Here is a 16475-nt window from a genome sequence, read left to right as displayed (position 1 = left end):
GGTTATCTGTGTCTCACCTACAAGGCAATCTCAGACCCTGCCCTATTAGAGATGCTCCATATCCATAAGTCTAACTCCACACACACTACCCGCTCAAAAAGCCTGAATTTAATATGTGACATCAACAAAACCTGCTGGAGAGACAGGTTTGTCTCTCAGAAGTTGCCACATCTCTGGAATAGACTTCCCATACATGTCAAACAGAGCACCTTGCTGACTCTCTTCAAGTGCAACCTTGAGGTCTGATGGTGTTATTTAGGGCTGGACAGGCTTGGGGTTTGTAGACCATGTTGTGGAGTGTAAGTAGTTGGTGGCTTGGGAATTCTAGCCAATTTAGTTTTTTTTTGTGATATGCAGTGGTGTGTTCTAGTTTTGTAGCTGGTGGCAAACTAAGCCACTTTGTTATAGCACTGTTCTAGTTTGGATCTAGTGGAGCTCTGTACCTTGGCAAGTATAGATGCACCATAGAGCAGGAAGGGTAGAAGGAAAGTTTTGGCGAGGGTAACTAGTTGAAGAGTTGAAGAGTTTAGGGAGTGTTTGTTAATGTACAGTATGCCAAATTTCTGTATTTTTTTTTATATTTTGTTGAGCATGGAAATCAAATTATAGGTGATCATCTATGTTAACACCTAGCAGCTTGTTGTGGTGGACTATTTCAATAGTGAAATTGTCAGCAGAGTGAATTTTGAAAAAGTTTAGATCAGTAGTATTATTTTTTTATTTGGTTGATAAATAAGCATCTTGCTTTTTTGGGAGGTTTAGGAATAGTTGGTTATTAATGAGCTAGGATTCAACAGCAGAGAAGGTTTGTTGTGTATCAGAGAGTAGTTGGAGTACTGTGTTAGAAGTGCAGATTATTATGGAATCATCTGCACATTGTATCAATGCTCCACTAAAAGACATTTTACATAATGAATGTCATTTTTGTCTAAGTCTCCTAAAGCAGAAGACATCCACAAGTAAACAGATTTGGGAATACTTGCCTGCCGTAGCTCAGGAAAAATAATGTGTGTCTAAAAATTACATTAAAACTGCACTAAAAGTGCAGAAATAGCATCATAATTATGTTATTATTGTTTCTGTGCTAAATGTTATGCTGGAGTCTAGACAGAGAGTAAGACACCAGGGGCAGCAATATCCTAGACCTGGTCATTACCAACGTGGGCAACCGGTGTTCTACACCAGAGGTTAATTCCTCATTGGTCAGATCCGACCACAAGCTAATCACCCTAGACAGCCACATTCTGCCCCCACCCCCCATTAGGGAAACCACCGTAAAAAATTTCTCCAAAGCCAACTTCACGCTTCTTAAGACAGAAGTGGCAAACGTCATGACACCCATGCAGACAGACAATAGAGGTACAACTGCTGAATCCTACACAGATGCACTTTAAAAGCACTTACATGAGTGCATGGATCGTGCAATCCCTAACAGAACCAAGATGCTATCCTATAAAAAAAAGGAAGCCAATCTGCTGGTGCCCTGCCATAAACAAACTCAACAAACAGGAGAAAGAAACTGTTGCAAAAAAGAGTAAATTCCAATGATTGGAGGAACTCCCTGGTCAGCCTCAGTAAAAAGCTGAGATCCCTCATAAAATCCTCCAAAGCTAGTTATGAAAACAAAATCACCAGTGATTCTAAAGACAACCACAAAGCATTTTATAGCTATGTCAAGAATCTCAATGGCAACACTCAGATCTGCTCTGAGTTACAGCACAATGGCACTAAATATACAGAACCAACTGATATTGCCAACATCCTAGCAGATAGGTTCAGTGCTAATTTTACACCCCTCTCATCCCCTAAAGGGCCCATCTCTATACTGGAAGAATGCAAAGTTCCTGTAATCACAGCTGCACAGGTAAAAACTACACTCTCCAAAGCCAAGAACACAGCATCCATGGGACCTGACAACATCCCAGGCTGTGTTCTACACAAACTACAGAATGAACTGGCACCCCCACCTAAGTACAATGTTCAATAATAGCCTCACCTCAGGCTTTGTGCCCACTGAATGGCGCACAGCAATGGTTATCCCACTCCACAAAGGGGGAGCCACCACGGACCCCGGGAACTACCGCCCCATTAACTTGACGAGACTGGTCTGCAAAGCTGTGGAACATATCATCATGGAACTTATAAACAATGACATTAGTAATCTCCAAACTGTGGTCCCCACCCAGTTCAGGTTTGTCAAAGGCAGATCATGTCTCCTAAACCTGATAGACTTCTTTGAAGCGGTCACCAAAGCCATAGATGAGGTTAAGGTGGTTCACACACCCTATCTAGATCTTGCCAAGGCTTTCAACACCATCCCCAACTCTGGAATTATAGATAAACTCACTAAACTAGGTATAAATCCCTATGTCACAAGATGGGTTGCCAACTGGCTCACTGACAGAACCCACACTGTGAAAGTAGCGGACTCCAAATCTGACTTCAGAACAGTGACAAGTGGAGTACCACAGGGTCAGCCCTGGGTCCTCTCCTGTTTGGTATCTACTTCTCAGAAGTACAGGCTAACACAGAAAGTCTTTGGTTAACAAAATTTGCAGATGACTGCAAACTAGGAGCCATAATGGAAACTCCTAACGATGTGGACATCTGAGACAGATGCCTGGTGTCAAAGCCATAGCCTCAAGCTCAATGCCAAAAAGTGCATTGTCATCCCTTTTGGTACAAACTCTGTACCCATGAACTACCACATAGGTAGTCTACTTAACACCGAAAGTGTGATAAGAGACCTTGGGACACAGGTGGACAGTAGTCTCTTGTTTGATAACCACATCGCCACAGTAGTCAGGAAATCCTTCTACGTGGCTCACCTCATCACAAAAGGTTTCTCATCTAGGAAAAAAGAGGTCATTGTTCCCCTCTACTCATCACTCATTAGACCCATTATACAGTACAACGTCCCTTTTGGTATGTACCTCACAAGACATCTACAACAACTAGAAAGGATGCAGAAATACCTCACAAATAGGATTACCGGCCTCAAACAGATGTCCTATGCAGACCATCTAAAAAAACTCCAGCTTTACTCCATCGCATATCGCCTACTCAGAGGTGATCTCTGCCTAACATACAAAGCTATGTCAAACCCAGAGCTGTTGGACATGCTCCATTTAAAGAAATCCCAATCCCTCCGAGCTACATGCTCTGGGGACCTAAACCTTGTAACCACAATAAACAGAACATACTGGAGGGATAGATTCCTGTCCCAGAGACTTCCCATACTCTGGGACTCAGGCTGAGGAACTAGAAGTTGACAGAAGAAAAAGCACATAATTTCAAGGAATTACTCAGGGCATTAGCACCCTAAGAAGAGGAGGAAATAGGTGGAAATGAAGAAGAATGGCAACACCTCAAAACAGCATATGTGAGGACTACAGAACAGATATGCAGCCGAGCCAGGTATGGAAATAATGTACATAAAGGAAGCTGATGGTGGAATGCAGAAGTCCAGGAAGTCATCAAAAAAGGAGTGCAGGAAAAAGTGGGAGATAGAAAAGACAGATCAAGCTAGGAAGGAATACTGGTTGGCTAACAATGAGGCTAAGAAAGTAGCTGCAATAGCAAAGAACAAGGCATCAGTGGCACTCTACCAACTTCTGGAAAGTAAGTCAGTAGATGGCATAAAGAAACTATATCAGGTTGAAAGGTAAAGACAGAAACTTGAAGATAGTCAGACACCCTTCATAAGGGATGTCAGCAACAACCTGCTCACCAGTCCACAGAACATCAAAGACAGATGGAAGGAATACTTCCAGCAGCTTCTAAATGAAGAAAACACACAGAAGCTCTACTGCCCCAGACACAGCCTACAATGAGAGAAGAACCCACCACAGAAGACATAAGAACAGCACTAAGAAAAATGAAGGCAGGAAAAGCAGCAGGCTCAGATGATCACAGCAGATATGATAAAGATGTTGGGTGAGATAGTGGAGCAATGGCTCCTGGAGGGGTACTCATAGCAGTGTGGAGAGAAAGGCAAATCCCAGATGGCTAAAAAATAAGCACAACAGTGCCAGTGTTCAAGAACAAGAGAGATACTCACAACTGTGGGCAGCACAGAGGTATTAAACTCCTGTCACACTGCATGAAAGTACTGGAGAGGGTGACTGATAAATGAATAAGCAGAGTAGTAGAAACTAAGATGGGAGATGGGCAGTTTGGATTCAGATCAGGATGCAGCACAACTGACCAATGTTTGCAGTGAGATAGATAGTTGGAAAGAAGCTAGAGATGGGAAAAAGAGTCCAACTAAGCATTCCTAGAATAGGAGAAAGTATATGACAAGGTCCCAAGAAAGCTGATTTGGGCAATCCAGTGGTGGTTTAAAGTCACAGAAACATTGGTAGAATTAGTGCAAGCTATGTACAAGGATCCAATGACTCAAGTATGAACACTGTTCAGTTTCACAGAGGGGTTCCCAGTGGAGGTGGATATGCATCAGTGTTCAGCTCTGAGCCCATAGGTGTCCATAATGGTGATGGACTACATTAACAATCAGGTCGGAGGGGACAGATCAACAAAGTTGCTGTATGCAGACAATGTGGCATTACAAGCAGACTCTGAGCAAGAACTTCAGCAAAGGATAGAGGAATGGAATGCAAAACTGAAAGCACATGGGATGAAACTGAGTACAGATAATACAGCTGCAAAGGCAGCAAATGGGAGAAATCAGAAGATGCTGAGGATCATAGGATCATAGGAGGTTACTAGGTTATTGACCTGGAGGTCATTTCAAGCCTAGCCATTTCATTCCAATGTAATACCATAGATACTCTAGTCAATACCCAGGACTGTATTTATTAATGACTGCCCATGTCCAGGAGGGTTGTGGTGCCCCATCCACTCGTCCAGGTTCCTTTTGAACAGTGTCATAGAGGTACCCTACTTCACATGAATTGGCAGCCTATTCCAAACACATGGCAATTGCTGGGAGGCAAATCTGTCCCTCCAGCACATCCTAGTCAAGTTTCAGGCATATTTAAGTCCCTGGAATGGGTAGCTCTAGTCCCGTTTGATTTATGGATGTGCAGCAAATTCATTAGGTTTGTGTTGGGGATTGCTCTGAAAGCCAGGCATAAGTCTCCTGTAAGAATTCTATATGATACTGAGTAGAGTGACATAAATTTTAGTTGGTCTGTGTAAGGCACATGCTGGAGCCCCTTGATCTTCTTAGTTAGAAACGTCTGAGATCTCTCCAATTGCTGCAGGTGCTTTGTACGGTACATACCAAAAGGGGCGTTATACTCCATTATGGGCCTGATTAGTGACGAGTATAAATGGGTTATAACCTCCTTTGCTCTAGAGATGATGCCTTTGCTAATCAAGTGTATGACAGTTTTTTATTTATTTATTTATTTAATTATTTACATTTGTTGACTGGGAGTGTCCGACTGGACATAGGTCCATTTTCAGTGGAGGCCTGGGAAGATAAGCTCAACAGTTCAAATAAACAGACAGTAGTTACATTGGATTACATAGCGATTAACAATTTAACATAGCAATTACTTACAACATATTTACAGATGAAGAACATAGTACATCAGTAGACAACTAGAATCTTTATCTATGAAGTACATAACAGACATTAACAAATGTTACAATAAGAAGTTCCTGCTGTATAATAAGTACTAGGCTTATGAGTATCTGAGCTTGCTATAATCAAGGTAGTTAGTGGAGTGGAAAGAAAGGTAGTGGTTGAATGGGGTGGGTGATATTAGAGTGGGAGTTGCAAGGGCATAGCCAGCATGTTTTTAGGTACGCTTTTAGTAAAGTTTTGAAGTGGGTGCATGATGGTATGGAGGTAATTGTGGGTGGGAGGGAGTTCCATAATTTGACTATGGTGCAAGAGAATAGTGCTTCACCAGCAGAGTTATTGGCTTTAGTGATCTGCAAGTGATTTTTGTTGCTGGAGCTTAGTAGTCTGGTAGTGTGATAGGGTTGGAGTAGATTCTGGAGGGATGGGACATTTAATGGATGGTTTACTAGTTTGTGGGTGAGTGAGAGTTAATACCATTGAAGGAGGTGAGGGAGTTCAAGCCAGCCCAGTTCAGCAAGTGAGAGACAGTGGTGACTATGGTAGGATGCCCCTGTGGCAAATTTGGCGATTTTGTTGTAGCAGGTCTCTAGCTTGTTTAGATCGCATTGCCTTACGCTGGTATATATTGGAGAGGCATAAAGTAGGGTGGAGATAAGGTGGGAATTTGCTATTGAAATCTTTGCTGCTTTAGTGAGAAGTTGCTAATTTCTTTATAACGCTCCTAGTTTTTTTGAGGACTTTTTTATGGTCATGGATATGTGAATGTCAAATTTTAGTTTATTGTCTATTTCCACTCATGACATAGAAGACCTTCCTTACTATAGTAGACATATAGTGGTCAAAGTTAATGTCGCAATCTACTTGTGATCCCAGATCTCTTACAACTTCATAAGTACATAGGGTATTGTTATTAATTTGATAGTGTGAATGGACATTGTTTTTACGGATGGGAATGATGATACATTTCTTTGCATTCAGTTTGAGACCATGATACCCATCATTGGTCTGCGTAAGACCCTCCTGAAGTATGCTGACATCATTTGGGATTCAATAATCACACCCAGTTTGCAGTTGTCCTCAAACTTGGTCAGCCACTGCCCCTTAGTTCTGGCCCTGAACTTCTAAGAAGCATATACCAAACATTAGGGGGCCCAGCACTGACTTTTGTGGCACCCCTCTGGTGACAAGTCTGCTGGTGGATGTGGAGTCACCCACTTTGATAGTGTGTGACTGGTTTGTGAGTCAGTTGGCAAACTGTCTTACAACAAAGGAGTTTATATTCAGTTTGCTAAGTTTATCGGTAGTGCCTGAGTGTGGGAAAGAAATCCACCAGGTTTAGCAGGCAGGATCTGCCCTTGCCGAAGCTGAATTGGGTTGGATTCAGAGTTTGGAGGTTGCCTATGTCTTTATTTATGAAGTCCATGATGATACATTCCATGGCTTTACAGATGAGGATGGTTAGACTTATGGGTCTATAATTTCTTGGGTCTGTTGCTAAGCCACCTTTGTGGAGGGGAATAACTGTTGCTGTTCTCCATTCTGCAGGAGCAAAGCCAGTGGATAGGCTGTGATTGAATAGGGTAATTCATGGCAATATTGGTTCATGTTTTAGTTTGTTTACAAGACAGGCTGGGATGCTGTCTGGATCCATAGAGGCTGTGTTTTTTTGCCTTAGACAAGGCTTTAATGAATTGCTCTTCAGATATGTAGAGTGGAGGAGAAGTTGGGGGCAAGGTTTGTGATAAATTTGGAGGTGATAAGGGAGTGAAATTTTTGCTAAATCTGTCAGCTAGCAGGTTTGCTATCTCTCTGGGATCGCTGTGTGTGATACGATTAGTCACTAGCTCGGCACATGCTTGGATCCTACCTTTTAAGCTGTAAAAGGCCTTATGATTATCCTTGGCTGTGACTGCTAAGTTTTTCTCAAGTTACCCTTAGAGGATATGACATGTTGTTTTATTTGTCTGTTGAGGCTGAGGAGGGTGCTTTTCCATTGTTGTGGCCTTACCTTAGTTTTCTTAGACAGAAACTTTTTGCATTTGTTGTAAAGTTTGTTGATGCTGGATGTCCACCAGGGTGGCTTTTTTTACTTTGGGGTTTGGCTTTGATTCTCTCTGGAACAGCTGAGTCTATACACTTATATAAATGATTGTACAGGGCTTTAGTGTCAGCTTTGGTGTAGTTACCACATCCAGCTGGGGGTGGGGTTTGGAATGCATTTATACCTTTCCACAGGAGGGTATAGTTTGCTTTGGTGAAGTTTTTAAGTATGACTTCACCCTGTGTGAGTTCTGGTGTTAGTGCCAGTTCAAAGGAGACTGACTTGTGGTGAGATTTAACTAATGAGGGTCCAACCATTGTGGTGGTGCATCTGTTTGTCATGTTAGTGAGGACCAGATCTAGTACATTTGTTCCCCTTGTTGGGGCTTGAAAAATCTGTTTCAGGCATTTGAGTTACCAATGTCAAGGAACTTTTGTGCTAGTGAGTTAGGGATAGAGGTTTCCCAGTTGATGGTGTAATAATTGAAATCCCCCATGACCAGAGTGTTTGGCAATATTTGGATTGACTCCAGTTTGGTCAAGTAGGCCTCATGCACATCATGATCCATGGAGGGGGATCTATAACTAGCTATGACTTGAATGGGGGTCTTACCCACAGTAATCTGAACATGGAGTAACTCCAGTATCTCCATGGAGTTGTCCAATTTAACTAGTGGGGAGGTGACTTTATCTCTAATATAGATAGAAACACTGCCTCCTTTGGTTCTCGCATGTTCGTTTTGTAGTCTGAAGGTGTGGAAGACATTGAAGCCTTGCAAGGCCAGGGTAGTCTCTGGGGCTTTGAACCAGGCTTCTCTGACTGCACAGACATCTACATCCTCCAGTGACAGAAGTGCTTTCAGGGTGTGCAGTTTTTGCTTTAAACTCCTAGCGTTTAGCAGCATAACCCTTATTTTGTTATGGCTGGCAATTTTCACTGCTGAGAACTGAGATAGAAGGAAAATAGTGGAACAGGTTAAGAGCTTCAGGTATCTGGGAGGGGTGGTTGAAGAGAAGGGAAGTCTGAATGAGGAGGTCAAAGCTAGAATCAGGGAGGCCACAGCCAACTGGCACAGAGTGCCAGGTGTATATGACAGAAGAATACCAAAGAAGCAAAAAAGTAAGGTGTACAAAACAGTGGTGTGACCAGTATTACTGTGTGGTACAGATACCTGGGCAGTAAAAGCACAGCAGGTGAAGAAGCTACAGGTGTTGGAGATGAAGTGCCTGAGATGGATAGTAATATGCACATTGTGGGAAAATCAAAGAAATGAGGACCTCAGAGCAGAAGCCAATGTGGCTCCAGTTGCAGAAAAGGTCAAAGAGAACAGATTACGGTGTTTCAGGCATGTGTGCAGAAAATCAGAAGACAATGGGACAGATAGGAAGAAGGCAAGAGGAAACAAGGACATCTGACAAAGAAGTGGATGGATTGTGCGAGAGAAGACCTGCTACAGTCAGGCATAAGTGCTGAAGAAGGCAGAAGAATGGCAGTGAATAGAGAAAGATGGCAGTAGCAGACATAATACCTCGACCCCATGTAGACGATGAGGGTTGATTATTATTAACTGATATTATAGGTTCATAGATTAGTACTAGGCTAACTTCCCTTGTGGACCATTTTAAGCTTAGCCAATTACCCCAAGTGAGAATCAAACCTTACACCATAACCATTATACCAACCTCCCAAGCAAAATAACTATTGTTGGGGGAATAATACAATCCTGTAGCACAATGTCAGCACTATCCAGGTTATATAGTCACTGTTAGAAATAATGGCATCTATTGTGGAAAAATAATGAGGGTGAAAAAACACCAGAGGCAAAAGATGCCAGAATGAGCATCATCAGGTTTCCATCTCTTCCTCTCTGTTCCATGTTAAGTACAGGCAGCATGGTAATCCAGTCACTAATTGCTCGATAACATTTCTTTTGAAAAAAATATTTTTTTTTCATTTTTTTCCTTCTGACTGTCTTTTGTCTTCCTTCATGGTTTATCCATCTGTTCTCTCTCATGAGAGAAATCCCAGCTATCAAAGACACATGGTCAGGTCTTTTTAATGACTTACTTATATCTCTCACCCCCAAGCTCCATGCACATTGACACCAAAAAAGTATGCATATGTTGTTACTCACTTATGATGACTGCCTGAGTATCCTCCTGGATTAGGAACATTAGCTACATACTCTCACAGTATCTCCCTCCTGGGGTTCTTGTATGTAGCATGGGCAGTCACCTTCCTGGCCAACCCCCAAGGAGAGGAGAGCTGGCCAATGTCACTCAGTCTTTCCCACAGATCAGCCCTCTAGCTACAGTCTTAGTATTCAAATTTGAGTCAACAGTGCTGTAGGCAGCAATGGTACCTGAGTAAAAATCATTTTAGACTATGTACTGTTCATTTCACATTATCAAATGCATATAAACAAATCTTTGCCAGAGATATCCCCCTAACTACAACTTAATCTCACACCATTTAGGGACATAGACGGTTACAGTAATGTTATAACAGTGTCACATAGCATTTAATTTACCCACTGTACACTTTCCATTTCCGTTATATTGCCATGTCATCTTTTGCTGCTTAATAAATTACTTTAGTGACATTTGCTTAAATGATACAAAATACATATGTTCCACAGGCCTCTCCGGTAATAATGTACACATCAAAGCTTGCTGCGAGCAAAGCACTGATGTCTGAGATATATTTCTTTTAAAAGGGCTTAACAAAAGCTGCACTAACTAAAAATAGAAAATTTGCTGTCACAGTGCGCTAGAGCCAAAAGCACCTCAGATGTCTGCTTTGTTGCTATGCTTTTTAAAATATTCCAGTAGTATTTGCTTGCTTTCTGTTCACTTCTGGGCATAAGTCAGTATGTTAGAATGCATTTCTAACATTTTCTCGGCTTTTTTCTTTTCCTTTTTACAGCATTATGTTTTTAGTTTAGTGAGAAAAATACAAATAAGATCTAACAAGGTGGTTGTACATATATACTTAGTTTCACACTTTTATTTAGCATGGTAGGCAAGCATTTCTGTTATTTGTAATTTGTTAAAGATTGTTTAAAGATCAGCTATGGGATAAAATGCATTATTTGTTCTCCGAAATGTAGTTTCCCCCTCACCTAATGATCCACCACTCACAATAATCATTAAAGCACAAGGATGCTTTTTCCCCTCTTTTCTGGTGATTCTCATCTAGCTGTCACTGGTACAGCTAGACACATTTACTGTAACTTTATTCTTGTGCTCGCTTGATCCAACAAGTCGCCTATCGTTTAGAAACAGTGTTGAGTGAAACATGCCTTCCTCTTTTCCTTTCACCCAGGAAATGACGTCTGTATAATTATTCACACCCTCTTTAGCATTTGCATGCACTTGTACCCTTCACCCCACCTTCCACTGTGTATAAAACCACCATCACAGAGGAGCACAAACTTCTTTTGCAGTTATCTGTTGCTGCACGTCTTTGTTTTGCTCAAGGTTCACTAATATTGCAATTTAAAATCCTTTATATTATTATGTTTTTGACATTGCCATCTGAAGCTTATTTTCAAATTGTTTTCACTCATTTTAAATTTCTGTAGACACACAAAACGAGGTAGAAAGAAATTGGTTGTTACAAGGTAGAGTGTGCTTAGTGACTGTGACAGAATGCAAAAATGTTGGAGTGGGTATAGAAATGTAATAAACCTGGAATTTGCCTTATTCTCTTTGTAGTTTCCCATCTCTATATAATGTCTGACCTTTTTGAATGATGCTGTTGAAATATTTATTCCCTAAGTAACAGTGTTGTCACTGACAACACTAATATGTCCTGATCCACCAGTGTTGTGTGTTTTAAATAAAAACAAAAGTTCTGTTTAAAACAAGCACTTTGATACTTTTCTCAGTCTTTGACATAGAAAGCTTTCTTGTATGAATCACAGCTACAGCATATAAATAAAAGTCTCCCCATCTATCTATTGAACTGCCACTAAATGCTACTGGGGGCACAGTCTCCCAGTGTCAGTCATCCAGCTACTTGTATTAGTGGGTACGCTGTTCCTGTAACAATGAAGAAAAACATCTTGTTCCTTCTTTTCCTGTTAAAAAAAGAAACAAAAACTATCAGTGTCATCTGCTTCACCCCATCTTTCCCCACATGGATCTCACCTCTGTGTATGTTCTTATCCATTCTTACTACCAAAGGGTTGCTCACGGACCTTTTTCTGGGCCAGCGACACATCATCACTCCTTGAAAAAGAATCATCAGGTAAGATCGTCACTTTGTTGTGTTCTTGTCTGGGAGACATTCTACAGACAACTGTTATTTAACATTTTCAGACATAGATATTCATTTTGGCATTGATAAAGCTGATGTCCTAACCATGAACTGTGTTACTTTTGCGCATTTTTTAAAAACTTTTTATTGCATTTTAAACAAATCTAAAACATACTGAGTACATTATTTTTAATGAAAGGTACATTTGTATAGCTCCCGTGAGATCATTCTTTGATCTGTGAAGAGGGGCTTACGAGAATGGTTGCAAAAGTGGGAGCATGTTTACTTGCCAAATATTACTTCTCCAATAGGCAACAATCCATTTGCTGGCAAACTGTCCTCTCCCCCTTCCTTCCAGTCAACACTGGTGTTCCTCAAGGATCTATCCTGGGCCCCTTCTTGTTCAGTATCTTTACTAACAATCTACATTCTGCCTGTAATCTCTCAACACTCCTACAATATGCCAGTGATTCCACTCATCACCACTGTCCATAGCATTTTCAATCTCTTAGCTCTAACTCAGGACACCTTCTCTTCAGTTAAAACTTGGCTCTCAGACTATCAACGTGAACTTAATCCTAAAAAAAAAAAATAAACTCCTTCTCTTCCACCCTACAACACTAGCACATCACTGATCCTCCTTTTCCATCACCTCCCTCAACAGTATCACCATTAAACCTGAACCTCATACCAAACTACTTGGCACCATTATCAATGATATGACATACACATAAATCAATGTATAAAAAAAATCCAACATAAACTTGGTCTACTCTATCATAATCAGAAATTCCTCACACCTTCCCCTAAACTCTCTTTAGTTCAGTCTCTCCTATTACCCTGTCTACTGTATGCGTCACCTATCCTTACAAATATTCAGTCTTCACTACTTGGTCAAACGTGAACAAACATATAATAAAATAGACAGATTTGCCTCTAATCTCCTGTACAGTTCCCACGACTGTCTTGCCCTTAAGATCTCTAACCTAGTATCTTACTACAAACCCTGCCGTCATCTCCATACTACCGACAAACTCCACCTTGATATCTATAAGCCTACTGGGACTACTGGAAAGTCCCTTTATAAGTACTCAGTAGCTCTTGCCTGGAATACACTTCCCCTCAATATATGACAAATCTCCCAAAAGCACCTGTGTAAAGACAAACTTAAACACTATCTACAAAAGACCTGGTTCTGCCCATGCCAAACCCCTACATGACTATTTGTCTCTTATTCATCTTTTACGTCTCTTTGATATATCACTTTTTCGTTTTCATCCAGTTTTCCTTTATTCTTCCTGTATCTAACAAAATCTTTTAGTTCTTCCACTATGCCTCTTTACTCCACTACTGGTAGTGTATTCACATATATTGTAATCTTTAGTTATTGCATTTTATTTTTCTACTTTAGAATGTAGTGTTTCAAATATTAGCTAATATACCTCACATTATGTGATTGTACTGTTAAACACATTGTATATGTTGCTATCTTGTATAAGATTGTAAACTTTCTGGAGCTTTACTGTCTCCACTGAAAATGGGCCCCTGGCTCTATTGGACTAACCCAGTTAACAAATGTCGAATAAAATAAAATAAAATAAATTATAGATATCATCATATATTTCCCATTCTGGCTCACATTTACAGCATGCTCCCTTCACCCACTACTGTCATTAAGGTGACTTTGCTGTACAGCAAATGCAAAATTCGGCTTCAGGGTAGGACTAGATAATGTCAGGGTAATAATTCATGAATGGATTCCTGAAATGAATATTATAAACGTTGAGTTCAGAATTAAATTAGGCTTCAGGGTAGGACTAGATAATGTCAGGGTAATAATTCATGAATGGATTCCTGAAATGAATGTTATAAACGTTGAGTTCAGAATTAAATTAGGCTTCAGGATAGGACTAGATAATGTCAGGGTAATAATTCATGAAAATGAATGTTATAAACGTTGAGTTCAGAATTAAATTAGACTGCAGGATAGGACTAGATAATGCCAGGGTAATAATTAATGAATAGATTCCTGAAATGAATGTTATAAACGTTGAGTTCAGAATTAAATTAGGCTTCAGGGTAGGACTAGATAATGCCAGGGTAATAATTAATGAATAGATTCCTGAAATGAATGTTATAAACGTTGAGTTCAGAATTAAATTAGGCTTCAGGGTAGGACTAGGTAATGTCAGGGTAATAATTCATGAATGGATTCCTGAAACAAATGTTATAAACGTTGAGTTCATGTAAAGACAAACTTAAACACTATCTACAAAAGTGCATAGAGGTAAGCAAACAACTAGAATCCAAAAACGAGGTCCTTGTCCATAGGAAAGACTCAACAACCCGAAAAACCTTAACGCAGTTTATTAATATAAAAACACAAAACAAAGCGTTTTCGCCACTGCAGTCAGTGGCTTCTTCAGAGGGAATATAAAATAGAGCGTGAGCTCTCCAATTATAGCAGAACAAGCAGGAAATGACATGATCAAATTTCCTTATATACAAAAGAAACTTTCTTGATCATATGTTTGTACATTTAAAATGTAAATTCAGTATACAATAGAATGACACCTCAGTGCCTATTATTTCATATATTTCTAGAATACATTAAAAATTAATTAAAATTATTAAAAACCATTGAAACATTAGAATGTTAGAATGTTAAAGTATAAAATTACATTAACACGTGGATGCATACTGCCAACTAAGCCCTAGCCTATTAACAAGCTTAAATCACTACTACACCTAACTTTAAATATGGAGGGAATATATATGTGTGTGTTATACTAAGTTGGGTAAAAAGCCCTTGTTTGGATCAAGAAGACTCAGTAAAGGTGATATTCAACACTCTTAAATATAACATCATGGAACATTTTTCAACCAGGGAAAGAGGAGGAATATTAAAATTACTAACATACTTCTCCTTGTATTTGTCAATATAAAAAGGTGTAAACAAAATATTCAATCTGTGTTTTGTGTATTGTATGTTATACACCAGTCTATCTAAGGTAACTCCTGAGTTTTAACACCGGGGCTATGTTGCAGTTACTGTTTAAACCAGGGTACCTAAACGCGTCAAGACGCAACTGCCATTCAAGCTCCTTGTTTTCCAGGATAAGGGAGAAAGGGCCTCCCCTCGTTCTCAACGGGACTTGATCAATGGCCATAAACTGGAAGCTGTGGCCTGGGTTAGAGCCTATGTGTTTTGCCAAAGCGTTATCACTTTTATTGTTCTTAATAGCATAAAAGTGTTCATACATACGGTCACGCACTCTCCGGTCTGTTTTACCGATGTAAGCGGCAGCAACATACACACATTGCAATATATACAATGGATTTACTCTCACAGTTGAGTGTAACTTGGATGTGGTACCTTTTGTCCCTCACTGTGAATGTTTCACCAATTTTAACATTATTGCACTGTTTGCAAAAACCACATTTCTGCATGCCTCTCTTTTTATAGAAAGTGTTTTGTGGTACATCTCTCTGCAATAATTCTTTAAGATTACTTGATCTCTTAAAGATAAATCTTGGCCTAAGCCCTAATTTTTCAGCCAAGAATGAATTGGAAGAGATGAAATGCCAATTTTTATATATGATGGCTAAGATCCCTCTAGTGTTCCTACTATAGGTCGTAATGAAACTCAAAGCAAACTCACATTCCTCACCAATTTTTATAGGTACAGTTCTAACCTCTTCGTTAACGCTAGTTTCAGGTGTTAATACCACTGAGGTAAGGTCAATGTGTGTCAGCTCCTGTTGTGTTAGCTCCTGTTGTATTAATAGAGGTTTGTAAAAGCCATTTAATCTCTTACATCTCACTTCTTCAATGAGGTCTAATAGCAATTGGTCAGGATAACCCCTGTTAGAAAACATTTCCCTTAATAATTCACATTCTTTAGTGAAATCAGCCAACGTACTGCACATTCTTCCCGCTCTCACCAATTGTCCTTTAACAATAGAACGTTTCTGTTGGTATGGGTGAGAGCTGGAAAAATGCAGAAAAGAATTGCAGTATGTTGGCTTTCTGAAAATAGTTGATGTCAGTATCCCATGTAATGGGTCCTTTACTAACCTGACGTCTAAGTAATCAGTCTCACTTGTTGAAAATTTGGAAGTGAATCTCAAAAATTCCGTTGTAACATTAATGTTTTCAACAAAGGTTAAGGCCTCCATTTCAGTGCCCCTGAACAATATAAAAATATCGTCCAGGAACCTGGTGTACAGCACTGCTCGTTCCATAATCCCAGGAAGTTTTCCTAGTATGTTAGCTTCCCAGTATCCCATGACGTAGTTTGCTACACTAGCCCCACAGGAGGAGCCCATCGCTACCCCACATTTTTGAAGGAAGAAGTCCCCATTGAAGCTAAAGTAGTTGGAAGTTAACACAATGTCGAGAAGTTTCGTTACCAAGTCCACTTCCTCCTTTGAAGCCCCCAAACTTTGTAACATGGAACCAGTCCACTCTATTGCTTCCTGGTGGGGTATACAGGTGTAGAGATCTACTACGTCAATGGTTAAAAAATTGTTCTCACTATTGTAAGGGATACCATTAATGTTTTCAAGAAAGGTCCAAGAATCTTTACATATACTTGGGATGGTCTTAATGTATTTATC

At 40.0% G+C, this 16475-nt stretch overlaps 1 protein-coding gene across 1 annotated transcript in view; it reads right to left on the bottom strand.

Annotated features, from left to right (window-relative positions):
- LOC122802426 (guanylate cyclase soluble subunit beta-2-like) overlaps positions 1–16184 on the bottom strand; it is an 866018-nt gene extending 849834 nt beyond the window's left edge. The window contains exons 1-2 of the mRNA XM_044072045.1: positions 15934–16184; positions 15552–15846 (exon numbers count right to left, since the gene is read on the bottom strand). Of these exons, the coding sequence (XP_043927980.1) occupies positions 15552–15846; positions 15934–16184 (546 nt within the window). The remainder of the gene's footprint in view (positions 1–15551; positions 15847–15933) is intronic.
- Between the last annotated feature and the right edge of the window lie 291 nt (positions 16185–16475).

Source organism: Protopterus annectens, chromosome 5.part0 (genome assembly GCF_019279795.1).
Source record: "Protopterus annectens isolate FY-2018-M chromosome 5.part0, PAN1.0, whole genome shotgun sequence".
NCBI classification, from domain to species: domain Eukaryota; kingdom Metazoa; phylum Chordata; order Ceratodontiformes; family Protopteridae; genus Protopterus; species Protopterus annectens.
Note: the sequence above shows the minus strand (reverse complement) of the source record. Positions and strands in the feature narration are given on the sequence as shown.